This window comes from Durio zibethinus, chromosome 17, assembly GCF_047325235.1.
Source record: "Durio zibethinus cultivar Kanyao isolate XHJ-2024 chromosome 17, ASM4732523v1, whole genome shotgun sequence".
NCBI lineage: Eukaryota > Viridiplantae > Streptophyta > Magnoliopsida > Malvales > Malvaceae > Durio > Durio zibethinus.
In genome coordinates, this window is record NC_143178.1 from 5,784,156 (window position 1) to 5,798,937 (window position 14,782).

The window sequence follows — 14,782 nt, forward strand, 5'->3', positions numbered from 1 at the left end:
GAAGTTGTTGATTTTAAGAAACAATTTTCTTCGATCGTTGGTTGAGCCAGAATTAGAGTCAGTTGCTCGAGTGGAGGAAGCGACTATTGAAAGAGTCCCTTCAAAAAGGGGCAGGGCCGCCAATTGATCAAGGATAAACCTACTACACACAAACGACTCATCATGCTTTAGCTGCAGCAGTTCTATTTCTACTCAAAAGTTTATTTAAAATTGTTTTGTCCAGTCAAGACACTCGAAAAAACCATCAACATAATTCATTTTAATTCTTATAAAATTATCTTTCTTTGATTCCAGAGTATCCTTTACATTTTCAATTCATGCTTTTAATGATTTAAAGAATCTTTTGCAATTTTAAAAGAAATTCAAAAATTCAATCGTCTTTCAAAAACTATAACTCACTTGATTGATTTTCTGTAAGGTGCTCTATAATTAATCTTCAATCAGTTATACTGCTTCAAAAGAAAGGTCACCAAAATCATGCTTTAGTAATTTGAATTCAAAATTAACAGGCACACCTGATTGATTTAGTGTGATAAAATATTAATTCAACAAAAACACCTAAAATTTTTTAAAACATTAAACATTGAAACTAGCATGTAATTTTTTCACTTGATCGATTTTCGGTAAGGTGCTATATGACTGTATGCATGCTTGTTTGTCCATAACCATCTTTAGTTTTTTGAACTCGTGTTTGTATAAATTTACGCAATTTGAATCTGCAGCGCCATTCAATGGAGAGGGAACTTTCTCCTTTTTGTAGAGTGAAATTTGATCTTCCAATCCCAATAATCTGCAAGCTACAAGAAAGAAAATTTAATTAAATAAGAACGAAACTAAAAACAAAAATCGAGATCGAGACAACAGTAACGAAATCCAAGCCCTACGGCTACGAAGAAATGAAAAGATTAGGCAAGGCATGCCGGGGCTGGGCTGATGGTTACTGTTCGGGCAAGGATGGTCCACCATTGCACGTTTCCCGATTATTAATGATAGTTTTGCCAACAAGTGGCTTCCAATTGTTCATTTTCGTTTTTGTAAAATATTAAAAAAAATACTTAAACTATTTCACCTTATTTTTAAAAAAATAAATTTGAATATATTTATTATATTTAAATAAGTTTTTATTTTTTATTTATATTCGAATAATTTTTTATTTTAAATAAAAAATTACATTATATCAAAGATTTATTTAGATATAAATTCAAAAATAAATATCTATTTGAATAAATTAAAAATTAAAAATTTATTTATTTATCCCACCGCAACCTCGGGTGCCAACTCTGTTACTAAAAACCACCTTTTCACCCCGGCATGGCAGCCTGCATCAATTAACCATCTTTACTACACTTCCAGACCAGAATCCCAAGGTCAGCAGACCACCAGAATTTAGTCACATATCTAGTTTGCTTTGCTTTCGAGCTTTGGGTAAAATTTATACCACACGTTGCAAGCTGACTCATCCAAAAAATAGGTTCAGATCACCTGGAAACGAAGTCATCATATAATTCTCAACGCAAGCAAATACTTTGGACGTTTCCAGTATCTAAAACAGCTTGTATTCCAGGTCAAGGAGTGATACAATCATCATATCCAATTTACCATGCATTTGAATGCTGTCAAAGGACGGCAAACTTACTAGCAGCTGCATTAACCCTGTTGGACTTGGAAGCCATTAAAGCTTTGGCTAGAAAAAGCAGATGCAAATACAAAAATTACTGCATTCGTTCATGCAACTAGCTTTATCTGATGTTTAGTATAACAGCAACTGAAACTACTCAATAAAATAAAGCTAGAGCAAACTTGTTTATTGAAATTGGTCGTTAAGGACAAAGAAACAAAAGGAATTCATTTCATTGGAAGAGATACAAGCCAGTCCCCCATTCTTTAGTTTCAGATATATTGGAAATTGCCCCTACATGGTGAACCAGCTTGATAATAGAACTTCACGCACGAAGCCCTTGCTTCTCTCTCAATTCTGGGTCCCTGAAGACAAATATTTAACTAGAAGGTGAGATAGGATCCAATGATCAAGGGCAATATATGATTATCCTACATGGAAGATTGAGTCAAACCTCTTAATGTGATCAAGAATAAGGAGCCTGGGTCCAGGGGGTATTTTGACGTCTCTAAGAGCACTGAAACACACCATGTCAATGTAAAGGCCGTGAGAATATATCTACATGGTTCATAAAATATTAATTAGAGAGTTAAATTAAGATAAAAAAATCCAACTGCTTGCCTATCAGTGAGCAAAGGCAACGTGCTATCTGTTAACAAGCCTTTTTTGAAATTCTTCTCGTAGTTCTGCAGGCCAAGACTATTTAACATGGACCTTGTTCGGCAATAGTACACATCCTCAGCAGGTGGTTGAGAAAACTTTTGCCCTAACTGTATAATCAGAAAAAAAGGGCTGCTACATATGAAACTACAGGCCAATAGAGCAATATTTCAAAGCAGTACTCATTCAGAATATTCAACCGCTGAAAGGGGAAAATTTGCTTGAAAAGCAAATGGATATAGACACTCTCAACAACAATTAATTCCAAAGTCTTTTGGTTTATGCATGCTCTATTATGTTCACAGCTTGCAGAGCACTTAATAACATGGGCTGAAAATAAAATAGTGATTTCAGAGAGGTTAATGAGATAATAAATCACCTGGAAAAGCCCGCCTTGAACAAGTGCGAAAAAAAGTCCAGAAGTGACTGCATTTGCTGCTTGATTTGGGCCACCAATGCCACTCACTAAAGAAAACATGGCCCCAGAACCAAAAGCTGCCACCATGCTGCAAAATACAATATTTGTCTTAAACAATTTTGTAAACCTAAAGTATTAAAGTCCACCAAAATAAAACAAAACTAATGAAGTCTACAGTTATTTATTCAAACAACAAGCTTGGATCATCTATACAATCTTCAGATGACCACACACAAGTATCCAATAATGCTCTCCACAAATAATATTGCAATTCTAATTTATGACGGGAGAGAGGAGGTACAGAAGGCAGATTGCACCCTGGAGAAAGGGAAATAAAAGTAGGGGGAGAGGTAGTATCTAGAAGAGTAAATGAGAGAAGAAAAAACCTAGTGTATATTTTTATCGACATAGCACCTCCAAGTTTCTAACTGATAGAGAAATAAGCCAGTTCCAAATGACAACATTTTCAAATATTGTTATCTCATTTGCCACTCAAAATAATATATAATCAGTTAATCACCTTTTAACTGTACCAGTTAAAATGTTTGCAAACTTATTTCTATTCATCAGATGCCTACAAATTAAAATAGTAATGGGATGATGATAGTGTCAAAAAATAAAAAATAAAAAAATAATAATAACAGGACCATGATCTTTACATAGCTTGATACAGCCTATTTTCCCAGATTAGCTAGAATGGAAATAAATTTGGTTTCTAAAAGGCAGCAACCTTTAGAGTCTCCAGGAAAATTAAAGAGAAATTGCCTCCAATTATGACTAGACAACAAACCAAAGGGATACATGATACTTCATCCTTTCCCAAATACTCAGTCGTTGAATCTAACTGTGCTGCTTTTAGACCAAAGCAAGAAAGAACACTCCTTTCTAACTAACCAATTCAGCAAAAGCCAGTATAGGATACTACAATAAAGTTTCCATGGTCCGGAACAACCTGTTTGACCAGAACATTTGCAAAGCTAATATTGTTTTGGCCTTAAAGAATGAAAAAGATTTTCTTCGCATCTCAACAAGGATCTCAGTGAGATTCAATACACAACTGAGGATAAAAAGAGAATAATCAAATAAGAATATACGATGAAAAATATTTGTAGTGTGTCTGTGTTCAGAAACAAGTCCATTTATAGCATTATCTGTTGGTATCTTTTATGGGTTAATTGTGCATATTGCAGCATACGTTCGTATGTTGTATTCTGATTGAACTATGACTAGTAGCAATATCCTCCAGTTATAAACCAACAGCAAGAAAATCAGTGAAGATAAAGAAACTGTGATCAAAGGTCCACCTAGATTGAACATCCTCCTTCCCTCTCAATCTTTTCATAACACAAGATATGCCAGCATTGACACCCGTCATCACGGCAAAATTGCGAGCTTGTACCACGGGTCCTCCTGATAGAGCCTGTAATCAAAGTAAGCGTCCATCATATATCAGTAAAATCCATTTATCGACAATAGTCCGATACTGTTTAGAAAACACTTCAGTAGTTGTAATTTGTAACTAATGCTTTCTAAACAGCAGTAAACTCAATTCGCATGCACCATATAAGAACCTGATTCTTCCCAAAATAACACAATCAGCTTTAACCCATGAATTCACAGAGCAGCAAAATAGACAAAAAGCATTCCAAAAACATAAAAAAAACCGTGACTTCGGCATTAACCCAAATTAAAAACGAACTTGAGAAAGGAGGATTGGAAACCGTGTTGTTGGTTAAGTTACAGTAAAAACTATTACCAAGTAATACTGTTTTTTGAGATAAGGCGATTGTAGTTCTTAAAACATCTAGGTTGTAGAGAAGAATAAAGGCAACAAAAACAGACAAGACCTGGGCTTGCTTGAGAGAAGCCATGGCTTGAGGATTGAGGGAAGCCTGAGGAGGAGTTGGAAGAGAGGACGAAACATCGCTGGTAAGGGTACCCATGAAAGCACCGATAGCAGCACCCTGAGCAGCGCTGGTGGTGGTTACCACAGCCGCCTCGACTGCCAAGGACTGCTTGGCTAGCCATGCCCTGAACCCACTCTCCACTTCCTTGAACTTGGTTTGCAATTGTTCCAGAGGGTTTTGCTGGGGCATCACCATTATCCCTTGCTCTTTTCCTCGCTCCATTTCGTTACCTATTTATTTATTTATTGTTAAACTGCCCAAAGGAAGAAGAGGCTTAGGAATTGGAAATTGGAAATTGGAAATTGGAACGTGGGTTTGCCTGATGCTGCCGCTGAAGATGGATATAGATATATCTGGTAGTTGGTACAGCATCCTATATTTTTTTGCTTCTGGATTTGGTTTTATTCTAGAATGGGCTTTTAGCTGAAACCCGAGTCCGGATCTGTTATAAAAAGGCTAAAATGGACCGACTCAACCCCAGAACTGAAATTTTACAATGCGGTAGAAGGATTTATATATAGTTCATAACTACTCCTTAAACAACATGATTAATATTTCCTTCCATGAAAAATGCGAATACAATGCTTGTAAGAATCAATTACATATAAATGTTGTACCAGCATAACCCTAAAATTAATTGCACAATTTTTGCTTCTTTTGCAAGGTCATAAATCACAAATACGGACCAGCAGTGGTAAATGGGGAAGAAAAGAGGAAGGGAGTTGTTACAACTAAGCTAAGTGATGATCTTAGCTAGGAGACTAGGTAAATCAAAACTACCTATCATAACTACATTTAAGAATTCGAGGAACACTGCTTGACAATATTAAGCATTCAAACAGCTTACAGGCTGAGTGGTTGCAGCTTCCAAGTATGGCAGGATTGGATGAACAAAAAGGAACAAGTCTTGGCGGCACTTCGGAGTTGGGTTTGACAAAACTTCAATGTCTCAGGATAGCACAACTTATAACAACTTCCTTGGTCTGCGGCTCAGCAACTCAAACCTGGATCCACCTCACCAGGTAAAACTCAGCATCAGTTCCTCTTACCTTAAGTGTTTTGCTAGCCCTGACAATTGCCGGGACAAAAAACAAGAATCATGTAATGGAATAGCAAGATTTCGACATTGCAATTAGCAAAGCTTTGATGTTTCAAGTCGGACACAATCCAGGCAACTACCAGCTGTACAGTTCAGCTACCTAAAACACATCCAACTTCTTCGCTAAATTCAGCACTACAGCCTATTTTTCCCAAAATTTTTTGTTAGCATGCACTTTGATTCAGTTGGAACAAGGGAGCTTTCTGATAAGCACAATTTGATTCTCAGAGGTCCGTAAATGGTTATCTCACTTCTTCATTGGTTCCAAATACAGGCCAAAGGTTTTCAGCAACTGATCCCATAGAAGTCAAACGATATAGTTATTTCATTCTCAGCACAGAGAAACCAAGTAATTAAATGGTAAGGGGATCAATCACCTTGCTTATAACTCCATTTTAATTTGGCAAATCAGGTTCAAACCTCAAAATACATCTGCTATTATTCAGAAAGACAGCAGCATTAACACAACATTTGTTCAAGAGCAGCCAAGCAGAAGATACCAATTGGTTTCTTCTCCCCACCAAAGCTGCAAAAGCATGGGTAATTGATAAGCACTAGCACGTAGCAGTTCTTCCATGTGCAAAACTCAAACAGTACACATTTACATGGAACTAGCAATAGTTCTACCTTGCTGTTGTCTGAAGATGGCAATTTAATGTTTGACTTGTGTAAGGTTGAACCACCTTGCATTCTGTGGGGGAAAAAGCCAGACTGCTAATAGCAGGCAGCAAGCATATCATGGAACCTAGTTCACCAGCAGTAACAGGCATGGTTTTGACATCTAACACAAGCAATGAAAAATTTACCTGCACAAGAATTATTAAAAAATATGAAAGTCAGAACATTTCGATCCATAAAAACCCGGAAATGGAAAAATTCATTCATTATTGCAAATGCATATTTAAACTCTCCTGAATTGCACACTTTCAACCCCTGCAAAATCAACATATACTTCAGGTCTCATATAACAAATTAACTGGGGAAAAAGAAAAGGAAGAGAAAAGAATAAACTAAAATGTAAAAAACGCATGACAATAGCCATGCCATTCCTCTTCAACCTGCATTCAACTAGTCAAAACACAAAGCAAAAAGTTATAGAATCACATTGAAAAATAATGGCAAACCATGAAAATAGGTACAATATTTATAAAATGAAAAGCTATAACTGATTCCACACTATCAATACGATTCAGAGCTAGGTTAACAATCAAATATAGCACCATACATCCACAAATGCTCAAGTTCAATAAAATAATTAAGAAAGGTGCAACATTAACAATTAGAATAAACATAAATAACCAAGGAACTGCTAAATGAATATCTTGACAATTTAACTCCTACCAAGGACCTAGAAGCACCATGTAGCTGTGAAAGTTGATAAATCTTAGTATAAGAAGAGTTAGAAAGAAACTGAATTAAATTCAAGTTTCATAACGAAGCTAGGAGCTACATAGCATTAGGAAAGATAAGAAATATAAGTGTTTTTCCTACAGGCGAGTAGAACGCCAACGTCCATCAACATCAAGTCTATTATCCATTTATCCATATTTCTCCCATGAAAGGAAGCAAAATGGCAAAGATTCAATGGAACACGATAAGTGAAACAAGTATAGGAGTCCTGAAGGATAATAATATGATACTATATATGTAACCTAAAATCTAATCTAATCTTAGCTCATATCCATGCCATCTCCAACTTGGCTGCAGATCGGACTAACAGCAGAGAAAGATCTCTCGAAAGGAGAAGGGTGAAACTGCGCATTGCGCCTGCGCTTAAAACAACAGCTATCAGAGGGTGGGGAATTGTCAGCATCAAGCTTCCTCCTGACGCCTCTGACCGCCTGTTCCTCAGCTTGAGTAAGGGGAAAGACCTGGCCGCTTGCCCGGCAAAGGGAACTATGGTTATCATACAAAATTCTCTGGTTACAATTCTTGTCACAGATGTGTGTGATTCCTGTTAGTTTGCAGCGATACATGTTGCCACAAACATGTTCATTTTGACATTTCCAATCGCATTTGTGAACAGGAATAGGGCCATCACGGCCCAAAATAGTAGACAAAAAAATAACATTTGCAGGGACAGCAGCCATGGTTTTGCCATATACCTCCATTGCCTCTGGGACTAAACTTGATCAAAAAGTCTTTCTATGATGGAAAATCCCCAAAGCTCCCAACCGTGAAAACACTCAAACGTTCTTCTGCAAAACCCAACAGAAGATCAAAAAATTGGTCAAAATCTTGATACACTTTGGCGGGGTCTCTTCTCTTGCTTGCTACTACAAATATCTTTGTCAAAATCGCTAAAAAAGTAGTCTTGCATTTGAGCAAAATTACAAAAACAACCGAGCTTATAGATCAAAGATTTAAAGAATGTGCCTTATTCCATTAAAAAAAAAAAGCCTTAACCGTTCAACCCATCACGTAAAAACCAAAATACATGGTCAAATTGCAAACAGATCTCAAAATAGGCACAAAATTGCTCATCCTCCAACAACTAAAAAGAACAAAACTTAAAGGAAATCAAATAATAGCAAGAACATGGGAAAAAAGACACAGAAACTAACCTGGAGCCGGAACAGTGAAAGCAGAAAAGAAAAAAGGAAACCCAAGAAAGAAAAGAGAGCCCTCTCTCTTGAAGAAGCGGCAGCAACCAAAAAGCAAAGAAATGGGAGAAACAGGTGAAGGGTGGGGAGAATATATAGAAAAAGGGCAAGAGTGGAAGATGGGTAAAGTGTCGAAGAGTGGGCGTTGGGTTGACTCGGCGCGGCCCTAGTGATTGAAAAGAAAATGAAAGCACTTAGGAGTTTGGAAACAGCACACGCACGCAAAGGACAAAAGATTAAATAAAGACAGAGTGTGGTTTGGTTGGGGGACATGAAATTGAAATGCCAAGCAAATTCACATGATATTTTGCATTGTTACGACATGCGAGAGGTACTCAAATCCCAACACTCAAAACCACTGAATTAGAATTTGTCTCCGTCTAATTTTCCACTATTTACTTAATCACTGCCACGTGTCTATCGTTTCTGTTCTCATTATTTATTTGTTACCTTCTCTCCTCTCTCATGACTTTTTATCTGCTACTTTTGTTAACTATTCAATCGGGAAAGTCCCACTTCCTCTCTCTCTATCTCTCTCTCTCTCTTCAATAAGAGAGAGAATGATTACGTCAGCTAATTGTTCAGCCCACGCCTTCGCCCACCCATTCTAATCCAATTCTTTAAGTAATCTTCATAATGCAGATAAAAAGAATAGGCAAAAGAAAAAAAAAAGCACTTATGTAACATTCGTTTTACTGAATAATTTTTTATGGAATGTGAAAAACAATTTTAAAAAAATAAAATTAGTTAAAAATATGTAAAATTTCATATTAAATGATATTTATATCTTTCGTGTTATGTAGTTATTGTGATTTAATTTGGATTTCATGTTAATTCAATATTATTATATAATTTTTTGTAAAAGAGATTGTAATTTAAAAATAAATAATAAATTATAAGTATTTGAATTTAAATTTTAAATTTATTAAATGTTATATTCTAAAAATGAACTATATAAATTAATTAAATTAAGTTCTAAATGCGTATTATTTCATAATTTGTTAGTTTTGTTTTCTATATTGTTTTCTTCTAAATATGGTCCTTTAGTTGGGCTTCAAATCTTAATGGATGGGCGAGCCCGATCAATTTTCCCATTATGCCGGTCATTATCTGGCCCAAATCTTGAATAAATAAGTCGACCTGGTCAGGTCCCTCCACTCCTAGCTTAAGGCCTTTATAATTAATGTTAAATGTTGCCCTAGCCCGACTGAAAAGGAGCCGAAGCTTGCAGGCCTAGGACGACACCTGGGTCCCTGCCTCCTGGATAGATTTGTCTTTCTTCATTTCTAATCCTGGCGATAATATACATGCATCAAACATCATCGTGGTATTGTGAATGTTCCCATTGGATTTATAAGAACATTCAAACAAACTTGTTCTTGTGGGGATATAGTAACAACAATTTGTTAATTACCACAACACTGATCATTTTATATATGGATATGATCTGATTTTCAATTGTTACAGATCATGTAACAACAATGGAAGATATAAAGCTGATCATAACGAATCTGATCAGGGTGATACAAATTACAAAATACAATCCGAACTTCCAAAAGTAACAATTTTTAAAGATGATGAACCCTGCCCTAGAGGCTATAGTTTTTCTCCGTGATCACAGAGAAACGAGAGGCGTATCACTTCTTACTTCTTCCTTGCTTGGGGCAGCATTTGATTTGAGATCAGCTTCACCCTCCTTTTGCCGGCTGTACTGTGGTATTGTCAGTAATCTCCTTAACGATGTCCTCTGTTGGTTTGACGGTCTCAGCGACTGTCTCTGCCGAAACTGGTTCAGCAGTAGCAGCCTTTGGTTCAAAGGACGAGTCTTGAGCCCCCTCCTTTTCAGGTTCAGAAAGATCTACCAAAGGTTTTTCAATCTGACTCTCACCTCCGTTAGTGTTGTTCTGCGCTCATATATATTGAAAATAAAGAATATTAATGAAACAACAACACAAAACCGTTAATCTGTAAGCCCCCTAATCGTATGAATAGAAATTTAAGGTGTTACCTGAGCAGCGGTCTCAAGCTGAGGCTCCTCAGAGTTGGCCGGAGCCTCGACAGGGATGTCAGACTCCTTAGGTCTGCTCGCACAGCCTCCCATTATACGTCAGGAATTTTTGGGATGATTGGGCGAGTCTCTGGAGGTGGTCGGATTGTACTTTCTCCAATATGCTTTTAGATTCAATAATACAATTGAGGCTAAGGAATGGGAGCAATGGAAGGGAATCGTTAATATAGGTTGAGCAGTTTCTAATATTTAGGAGACTTTCTCGATAGCCCTTTGTTGTCCTAGCAAGCTGGTTTTTTTGGCCTATCTATATTTGACCTTGTCAATTGGAATACAAACCGGACGGCATGGTTTCCTCTGGCGCCTTTCATACCAGGGTGCAGAGTGAGAAATCAGAAACGCACCTGGAACAGTTATGATCTTGTCCCTTCTTACATATGCACCATGAAGAAAAGGGAGATCTGGTCATTTGCAGATCAAGATTTGAACCTCAGATGATATCTTTCTCCAATCACATCCGCAATGGTCGGCTGGTCATAATCTTCCATCCGAGGCCAATCCCCTCAAATTTTCCCCTCTCAAACACATTGTCGAACTCACCCCTCAAAAAAGAACAACTCGAATCAAGGCATCGACTCAACGTAACCCAAACTTTTTTTTATACATTATTATGTTCGAATCATTTTATATCAATTATATGCATGCTCTATATCATAATACATCGGGTATTTCAGATTTTGGTTGGCCTTAAATCTCCTACCTAAAAGATTGTAAAGGTGCACTCCTCGTATATTTCATATCTAAATAATAAATTTTGACCATGAATGAACAATCAAGGGTACCGCATACTACTCTTTAATTTTTCTTTTTCTTTTTTTAATTTTTTCTTTTTTTATATTTAATAAATATTTTTATAGATTTTATCTTTTAAAAGTGAGACTCGCTTTACACCAAACTTTCTTTATATATATATATATATATATATATATATATTAGACATAAAAATATTATATTTTTCAAATAATTAAGAGGTATTCTATACATTATATCATCCATTATATAAATTTTGCTTATTTTGACTTTTTTTTCCCATTCAATTTGTTAGTGTGACACTTTAAATTTTTTTTGCTAATTTTTTGGTTTTTTATTATTAATTTAAATGGATTTGTAAAATAAACCCAATTGAGATATCCACATGACACCCCAATTTGAAATTTTTTTTGTTTATTTTTAATTACATAAATTTTGCAACACAAATGAGTTTATGGATAAGTATAACAAAATAATTTATATTTATTGCAATTTTATCTAACTCGATTTTATAGAACATGATTTTTTTTTTTTTGTTTGTTGGCTTTTTTTATTGTTTAATTTTTATTAGATCAATTTTGTGAAAATTAATTTCGATGAAAGTGTTTATATAGTACCCCATTTGTTTATTTCTTTTTTTTTTTTTGCTTTTTAAATTTTTTTTAAATGCTAACTTTTGATTTTTATATTTTTTATTGCTTTTTCTTTAACTGTTTCTTTTTAACTTTTTTTGGTTTTTATTTTTCTTTTTATATACAATAAATATTTTTTAATTGTTTTTTATTTTTTTGAAACCCACTTAATACATAATTTTTTTTTTACTTTTTTAAAAAATATTTAATAAATATTTTTAAGATTTTAATTTTTTTGCGTGTGAGATCTACTTAATACTAAAAGTATGCCACATGTTTATTTTTTCATTTTTTTTATTTTTCTTTTTTTAATATATTTAGTAAATAATTATTTAGATTTTATTTTTTTTGACCCACTTGATATCAAGAGCATGTCACGTATCAAACTATTTGATTTTTTTATTTACATAATATTTATTTTTTATTTAATTAATATTTTAGAATATTTTAAATTTTTTAAAAAATGGAGCCCATTTGATTTAGTTATTAAAAATATATATTATTTTCTTTTTTATTTTTATCTTTTTAATTTAATAATTATTTATCTCATTTTATATTTATATATGTATTATATTAGTAAAGTTATTATTTAATATTTTAATTTAATAAAAATACAACTTTTTTATATAATTAAGATGTAATTTATCTATCTATCCATCTGACATCCGTTATATAAATTTTACTCATTTTTATTATGATTTGATCTTTAACTAATATGTTGGTGTAACATTTTATGTTTTTTTTAATTTATTTTTTTACAATCTTTTTGTTTTTATTTAAATAAATTTATTTTAAAAACCAATATAAGTATCCATGTAGCATCTTAATTTCTTTTTTTTTTATTTCATTATTTTCTTTTTTTAATTAGATAAATTTCACAATCAAAGAGTCGATGGATAAGCAAAACGAATTGTTATGAGTTTTAATCCAACTTAATCCAATAGTAAGATTTTTTTTTCTAATTTCTTTTACTTTTTGCTTTTTTTTTTCATTTATTAATTTTTTTAGTTAGGTCATTTTTTGTAGAAAATAAATGTTAATAGAGGTGCGCACGTAGTATTCAATATATTTTTAATTCAATATCTGATATATTTTTATCTATTTTAATTCAATATAAATACTTTTATAAAAAATCAATATTTAATCAATTTGATTTAATTTTTTAATAAAAATTGAGGATGTATCAAAGGCCAATTTAGTTTTTTATCTCAAGCCACCATATGATATATATAAAAATATATATCTTATTATTATTTAATTTTATATCTATATATGATATAGGACTTTTTGTTGAAAGCCTTATATTAGTGGGTTCCACAAGTAAAAAAATAAAAAAATTATAATATATATTTTGTTGGGAATAAGAGGTTAATTTAAATATTCACGTTAACCTTTATTTGGATGTTTTATCTTTAAATTTTTGCAAAAAAAAAAAAAAAGAAACACGATAAATTTTTCAAAAAAAAAGAATAAAAATAAAAAATAAAAAATAAATTGGATTCAAGCCAGCGTCCCACCTAATTAACCTAAAAAATATAAAAAATTAGTAAACTGATTTTCCACGTGGCATGATGCAAGTTAAACATACTTACATAAGAATAATTGAGAAGCAGTTTAAGCCTGGCATCAATCGTCATCAATGGAAAACCTGTAAACTGTATTGGACAGCTAAGAACAAAACCAAAAGGTTAATAATTATAGTATTAGTATTCTCTGAACCTTCATTATCTTTCCTTTTCCTTCCCTTCTCTAGCTTTCCTCTTTTCGTATTTACGTACATGTAATGTAAGATAAATTCTTTGCTTTCGAGGCAAGGATTAAGCCTTGATTTCCTCCATTCCTCTGTTCTGCCTCAATCTTGCTTTGTCTGAGTCGGGAAAGAAAGAAACGCAAGGCGAGCTTTCCCTTTTTCGTTTAACAAAAGGAAAGCTTGCCCCCACTTTTAATGTTCTTAAAAATTCCTTTCACGGAGAACCCATTTTCGAGTTTGAGATCAATCAATCAATCAAACATGGTGGTGTTGTTTCCAATCCCATTCCGTGAATCCACATTGTCCCTGATGTTGCTGCTGCTGCTCGTTCCTTTCTCCTCTTCCTTCACCAGCGGATCACAACCGAAATTCTCGGCCATCCGATTGCCTTCGGAAGCCGATCCATGCGCCACTTTGCCACGACCCAATTCCTGCCCCGTCAACTGCTTCAGGGCTGACCCAGTTTGCGGGGACGACGGAGTTACCTACTGGTGCGGCTGTGCGGATGCTCATTGCGCTGGGGCTAAAGTTGCCAAAATAGGATTTTGCGAGGTTGGTAATAATGGTGGAAATGGATCTTTGTCTGGTCAGGCTCTACTTTTGTTGCATATAGTTTGGCTCATTGTTCTGGGCTTCTCTGTTTTGTTCGGCCTCATCTGATTTTCTCTTCTTTCTTTTCCCTAAAAGAACAAAGAGGGCTCTTTTTAAATCGTCGACTTTTTAGTGTACCCAGAGACAGGCGTATCCGTGAGCATTTGTGCAAGTAAATGTTAGATTTTTCATTTCTCGGCCATCATTTTACTCTGTTCATCTCTTGTTTTTGTTCAGCTTCAATATTGCTTGGTTGCTAATTCCTTTTTGTTCTATAATGGCGTTTTAACTTCTGCATAATTGTATTGAAACTATTATGATTGTGAACTGTGATGTACTCTTTGCTTTTGATCATATGGTTGTTGGAATCATATTCCATCACAAGTAGCTTCTATTGCATCTGAATTTCTTAAAATAATGCACTTTCATTTGAATTTCATTTGTCAAATTCGTTTCAAGCATAGTGCGTGAGAACTTGCAAGCTTTTTCCAGTTCATTAATTATATGGGAGTAAATGAGTTATATATCATTGGCAACAGGAGAGTTATCACTTTGTTTGGATGGGAAAAGGCAACCATGATTTTCGTTGCCACTCCTTGCCATGGAACTCTTCGGGAACAGAGATAATGTTGTGACAGTGGCAGGCCAAAGACATCTATTTTGTGACAAAAAAATGAACATTTTTC

At 34.3% G+C, this 14,782-nt stretch overlaps 4 protein-coding genes across 9 annotated transcripts; 1 reads left to right on the plus strand and 3 right to left on the minus strand.

Annotated features, from left to right (window-relative positions):
• Positions 1-1,540: 1,540 nt before the first annotated feature.
• On the minus strand, positions 1,541-4,978 carry LOC111279791 (chloroplastic import inner membrane translocase subunit HP30-2-like). Its single transcript, XM_022866849.2, has 6 exons — positions 4,544-4,978; positions 4,001-4,116; positions 2,658-2,784; positions 2,240-2,388; positions 2,073-2,135; positions 1,541-1,983 (listed from the first exon to the last, which is right to left on the minus strand). Exons 1-6 carry the CDS (start codon positions 4,823-4,825, stop codon positions 1,944-1,946), a joined length of 777 nt encoding a protein of 258 aa, XP_022722584.2. The 5' UTR covers positions 4,826-4,978; the 3' UTR covers positions 1,541-1,943.
• Positions 4,979-5,369: 391 nt separating this feature from the next.
• LOC111279801 (uncharacterized) lies at positions 5,370-8,524 on the minus strand. Of its 6 annotated transcripts, none has more exons than XR_016329121.1 (5): positions 8,267-8,405; positions 7,808-7,900; positions 6,330-6,508; positions 6,080-6,228; positions 5,370-5,607 (listed from the first exon to the last, which is right to left on the minus strand). XR_016329121.1 is itself a non-coding variant. In XM_089746273.1 (4 exons), exons 2-4 carry the CDS (start codon positions 7,811-7,813, stop codon positions 5,602-5,604), a joined length of 255 nt encoding a protein of 84 aa, XP_089602399.1. In that variant the 5' UTR covers positions 7,814-7,900; positions 8,267-8,405; the 3' UTR covers positions 5,370-5,601. The 6 variants fall into 6 exon arrangements, 3 of the variants coding, with proteins under 3 accessions (XP_089602399.1, XP_089602400.1, XP_022722591.2); XR_016329120.1 differs by having other exon boundaries at positions 5,534-5,671; XR_016329119.1 differs by lacking the exon at positions 5,370-5,607 and adding an exon at positions 5,857-5,994.
• A 1,193-nt stretch (positions 8,525-9,717) lies between these two features.
• Positions 9,718-10,530, minus strand: LOC111287567 (uncharacterized). The gene is made up of 2 exons (XM_022878197.2): positions 10,314-10,530; positions 9,718-10,209 (listed from the first exon to the last, which is right to left on the minus strand). The coding sequence occupies exons 1-2, from the start codon at positions 10,404-10,406 to the stop codon at positions 9,994-9,996; spliced, it is 309 nt and encodes a 102-aa protein (XP_022733932.1). The 5' UTR covers positions 10,407-10,530; the 3' UTR covers positions 9,718-9,993.
• Positions 10,531-13,555: 3,025 nt separating this feature from the next.
• Positions 13,556-14,287, plus strand: LOC111279834 (uncharacterized). Its single transcript, XM_022866893.2, has one exon. It carries the CDS (start codon positions 13,701-13,703, stop codon positions 14,163-14,165), a length of 465 nt encoding a protein of 154 aa, XP_022722628.2. The 5' UTR covers positions 13,556-13,700; the 3' UTR covers positions 14,166-14,287.
• Positions 14,288-14,782: the final 495 nt, after the last annotated feature.

Bases quoted from the DNA above. Each gene is read 5' to 3' on its own strand.
- LOC111279791 (XM_022866849.2), bottom strand. From the start codon at position 4,825: ATGGAGCGAGGAAAAGAGCAAGGGATAATGGTGATGCCCCAGCAAAAC. The intron at 2,785-4,000 runs GTGGACCTTTGA...TGTATTTTGCAG, and splicing joins AAGGAGGATGTTCAATCTAG to CATGGTGGCAGCTTTTGGTT. The intron at 2,136-2,239 runs GCAAGCAGTTGG...GGTGTGTTTCAG, and splicing joins TTGCCTTTGCTCACTGATAG to TGCTCTTAGAGACGTCAAAA.
- LOC111279801 (XM_022866856.2), bottom strand. From the start codon at position 7,813: ATGGAGGTATATGGCAAAACCATGGCTGCTGTCCCTGCAAATGTTATT.
- LOC111287567 (XM_022878197.2), bottom strand. From the start codon at position 10,406: ATGGGAGGCTGTGCGAGCAGACCTAAGGAGTCTGACATCCCTGTCGAG. The intron at 10,210-10,313 runs GTAACACCTTAA...ATATGAGCGCAG, and splicing joins AGCTTGAGACCGCTGCTCAG to AACAACACTAACGGAGGTGA.
- LOC111279834 (XM_022866893.2), top strand. From the start codon at position 13,701: ATGTTCTTAAAAATTCCTTTCACGGAGAACCCATTTTCGAGTTTGAGA.